The following is a 4,361-nucleotide window of genomic DNA, read 5'->3' as shown; positions in this document are numbered from 1 at the left end:
AATTAGTCCTCAGGTTACGACCGTAATGGAGCCTGCCCACCATTGGGGGGTAACGTGTGACAGTTGTAAAATGGATCAGTGGCTAGCTTTACAACGTTCTCTGCCACGGTCATTAAGCAAATCAGCACGACGGTGGCAGGAAAGATGGTGAAACGGGGCACAACTGACATAACAACTGCTCAAGAACAGAAATTTTGGGCTCAGGCATTTGCAGACGACACCAAGCTGTCAGGAATAGCCAACACTCCAGAAGTTACAGGCTTAGGATGCAGGAGGATCTGGACAGACTTGAACACTGGGCACTATCTAACAAAATGAAATTCAAGGGTGAAAAAAGTAAGGTTCTACATTTAGGCAAGAAAAACCCAAATGTACAGGTATAGTATAGGGGGTACCTTGCTCAATAGTAGTAACTGTGAGAGGGATCTCGGAGTCCTAGTAGACAAGCACCTAAATAGGAGCCAGCCGTGTGCTGCAGCTGCCAAAAAGGCCAACACAGTGCTGGGCTGCATTAACAGAGGGATAGAATCAAGATCAGGTGAAGGGTTAATACCACTTTACAAGGCCTTGGAATATTGCATCCAGTTTTGGTCACGATGTAAAAAAGATGGTGAGACTCTAGAAAGAGTGCAGAGAAGAGCAACAAAGATGATCAGGGGACTGGAGGCTAAAACATACAAGGAATATATAATTATTCATATAATGAATAATTGCAGGAATTGGGAATGTCTAGTTTAACGAAGAGAAGGACGAGGGGGGACAGGATAGCAGTCTTCCAATATCTCAGGGGCTGCCCCAAAAAGGAGGGAGTCAAGCTATTCTCCAAAGCCCCTGAAGGCAGGAGAAGAAGCAACAGATGGAAACTAACCAAAGAGAGAAGCAACCTGGAACTAAGGAGAAACTTCCTGACAGTTAGAACAATTAACCAGTGGAACCACCTGCCTCCAGAAGCGGTGAATGCGCCAACCAACACTGGAAGTTTGTAAGAAGAGACTGGACAGCCATTGGTCTGAAATGGTGTAGGGTTTCCTGCCTGAGCAGGGGGTTGGACTATATGACCTCCAAGGTCTCTTTCAACTTCATTATTATTATTATTATTATTATTAGTAGTAGTAGTAGTAGTAGTATTACTACTACTACTACTATTATTATTATTATTATTATTATTACTATTATTATTATTATCTTGGGGTGTGTGTACATGAGAGAGACAGAGAGAGAGAGAAACATCTCCCCCCCCCAATCTCATCGTATAAAAAGAGCACCCACCCCAATTTTTAAAGGTGGGGATTGCGGCAACTCAGAAATAAATAAATAAATAAATAAATAAATAAATAAATAAATAAATAAATAAATAAATACCTTGAACCCTTCCACCTTTCCAAACTTGTTTATTGATCGGAACAGGCAGATCAATCAAGTTTCCCGTTAGGAAAGTTTTTAAAACTTTATACATGGTTAGTTTAAGGCAGGAAATTTCAGGCTGGGCCTCTTTGCAGGCCCTGCTCTCCAAATCCCCCCCGATTTTAATGTTCCTGCTCAGACGTTCCTCAAGCCCTGAGTTTGAGACTCGACGCACGCCGCAAAAGAGCTCCCCCTCGTTCCCAAAAGGCACGGAGGGAGGAGTCCGTGGCTCCTTCTCCTTCCCTCCTCCTCCTCCTCCTCCTTCAAATCATGGTCACCCGGTTCTTGATGTACATGTGGTAAGGATCGCTCGGCTTGTCCACTTCTCGGGACCGGGTGTAGCTGAGTATCAGGCTGCCAACGGTCAGGGCGAACAGGAGCATCATGAAAAGGATGTACATGTAGGCGTAGCTGTCTTTCTCCTCCTCGTCGGCCGTGCTCAGTCGAGGACAGGGCTCCACGCGGGAGACGGTACGGTTGAGGGCCTTCAGCATCACCTCCAGCGTCTGGAACCAGGTCTCCGTGTAGTTAGCCGCCATCGTGCTCTTGGGCCGATGCTGGTGGAGCAAAAGAGAAGGAAATTAAGGAAGAGAAGGACCCGGGGGGGACCCGATAGCATCTTCCAATATCTCAGGGGCTGCCCCAAAGAAGAGGGAGTCAAGCTCTTCTCCAAGGCATCTGAAGGCAGGACAAGAAGCAACGGATGGAAACTAATCAAGGAGAGAAGCAACCTAGAACTAAGGAGAAACTTCCTGACAGTGAGAACAATTAACCAATGGAACCACCTGCCTCCAGAAACGGTGAATGCTCCATCACTGGAAGTTTTTAAGAAGAGACTGGACAGCCATTTGTCTGAAATGGTGTAGAGTTCCCAGCCTGAGCTGGGGGATGGACTAGATGACCTCCAAGGTCCCTTCCAACTCTGTTATTCTATTCTATTCTATTCTATTCTATTCTATGCTGACTGGGGAATCCTGGGAGTTGACGTCCATCCATGCCTGACAGGAATTTTAGGGTAAGTCCATCCATGCTGACTGGGGAATTCTGGGAGCTGAAGTCCACAAGTCATAAAAGTACTACTACTACTACTTGCTTCTGGAGGCAGGTTGTTCCACTGGTTAATTGTCCTCACTGTTAGGAAGCTTCTCCTTAATTCCAGGTTGCTTCTCTCCTTGATGAGTTTCCCTCTGTTGCTTCTTGTCCTGCCTTCAGGGGCTTTGGAGAACAGCTTGACTCCCTCTTCTTTGGGGCAGCCCCTGAGATACTGGAAGGCTCCTATCATGTCCCCCCTCGACCTTCTCTTCATTAAATTAGACAGACCCAATTCCTTGTATGTTTTAGCCTCCAGTCCCCTGATCCTCTTTGTTGCTCTTCTCTGCCCTCTTTCCAGAGTCTCAACATCTGTTTTCATCCGCCAAAACTGGATGCAGAATTCCAGGTGTGGCTTTAGAGTGGTGCGGTCATCCTCTCCACCTGTGTTATAGGAAACCTCGACTTACAAAGCACTCAGAGCAGCTTATAACAGATCCTATTTTGTTCCTGCATTCTGCACTGGAAGCACCACTCCTTTTTCCTTTACGCGTAACCTCAAGATGGTCTACCAAAGTCTTTTTTTTTTTTCCCAGCCGATCCGGTTCCTGTTCACCTTGCTGTTCTTTCCCAACCTTCTTAGTAACCCGATAACAACAGCCATACCTGGCCTCCAGGTGTGTGTTTGGAGAACTTGCCCCGTCCTGCAAAGAATTACAGCTTTTAAGGGTGTAAGTTTTTTTTCCCCCCTCTTAGTGTGTGTTTCTGAAACTTGGCCACTTTTAAGACCTGTGGACTCCGATTCCCAGAATTCTGGGGAATTCAGAAGTTGTGGGTGCTCCACCACGGGAGATTTCCAAGAAGAGATTGGACATCAATTTGTCTGAAATGGTATAGGGTCTCCCGCCTCTGCAGAGGGCTGGACTAGATGATCTCAAGATCCCTTCCAACTCTGTTACTCAGTTATTCTGTTAAGACGAGGGGGGACGAGGGGGGACATGATAGCAGTCTTCCAGTATCTCAGGGGCTGCCCCAAAGAAGAGGGAGTCAAGCTATTCTCCAAAGCGCCTGAAGGCAAAACGAGAAGCAACAGATGGAAACTCATCAAGGAGAGAAGCAACCTGGAATTAAGGAGAAACTTCCTGACAGTGAGGACAATTAACCAGTGGAACAACCTGCCTCCAGAAGTGGTGAAAGCTCCAACACTGGAGGTTTTTAAGAAGAGACTGGACAGCCACTTGTCTGAAATGGGATAGGGTTCCCAGCCTGAGCAGGGGGTTGGACTAGATGACCTCCAAGGCACCTTCCAGTTCTATTCTGATTGAAGAAGGGTTGGAAGAACTGGGCATAGCTAGTCTAGTGAAGAGAAGGACAAGGGGGGGTCATGATAGCAGCCTTCCAGTATCTCAGGGGCTGCCCCAAAGAAGAGGGAGTCAAGCTATTCTCCAAAGCGCTTGAAGGCAGGAGAAGGAGCAACGGATGGAAACTCATCAAGGAGAGAAGCAACCTAGAACTAAGGAGAAACTTCCTGACAGTTAGAACAATTAACCAGTGGAACAACCTGCCTCCAGAAGCGGTGAATGCTCCAACACTGGAAGTTTTTAAGAAGAGACTGGACAGCCATTTGTCCAAAATGGTGTAGGGTTTCCTGCCTGAGCAGGGGGTTGGACTAGATGACCTCCAAGGTCCTTCCAAGTTGTTGTTGTTGTTGTTGTTGTTGTTGTTGTTGTTATTATTATTATTATTATTATTATTATTATTATTATTATTATTATTATTATTATTATTATGGATCATCGCACAGTCAGCCAGATGTTCAGACTGGATTTGGCATTTTTGTCTACCTATCGAGTCCTTCCCAAGGACCTGGGATAGGCAGATGTGGATGTTTGATGGTATTACAGATCTCGTCGCAGGATGGAAGCAGT

General features: G+C 46.2%; 1 protein-coding gene across 1 annotated transcript in view; it reads right to left on the bottom strand.

Annotated features, from left to right (window-relative positions):
- Positions 1 to 1,661: 1,661 nt before the first annotated feature.
- Positions 1,662 to 4,361, bottom strand: part of KCNE3 (potassium voltage-gated channel subfamily E regulatory subunit 3) — a 15,753-nt gene continuing 13,053 nt past the window's right edge. The window contains exon 3 of the mRNA XM_015815494.2: positions 1,662 to 1,961. Coding sequence (XP_015670980.2) covers positions 1,668 to 1,961 — 294 coding nt within the window. The 3' untranslated portion in view covers positions 1,662 to 1,667. The remainder of the gene's footprint in view (positions 1,962 to 4,361) is intronic.

The sequence above is a fragment of the Protobothrops mucrosquamatus genome, unplaced genomic scaffold, assembly GCF_001527695.2.
Source record: "Protobothrops mucrosquamatus isolate PMUCROS unplaced genomic scaffold, P.Mucros_1.0 scaffold344, whole genome shotgun sequence".
Taxonomy (NCBI): domain Eukaryota; kingdom Metazoa; phylum Chordata; class Lepidosauria; order Squamata; family Viperidae; genus Protobothrops; species Protobothrops mucrosquamatus.
This window is presented reverse-complemented; position numbering and strand designations above follow the sequence as displayed.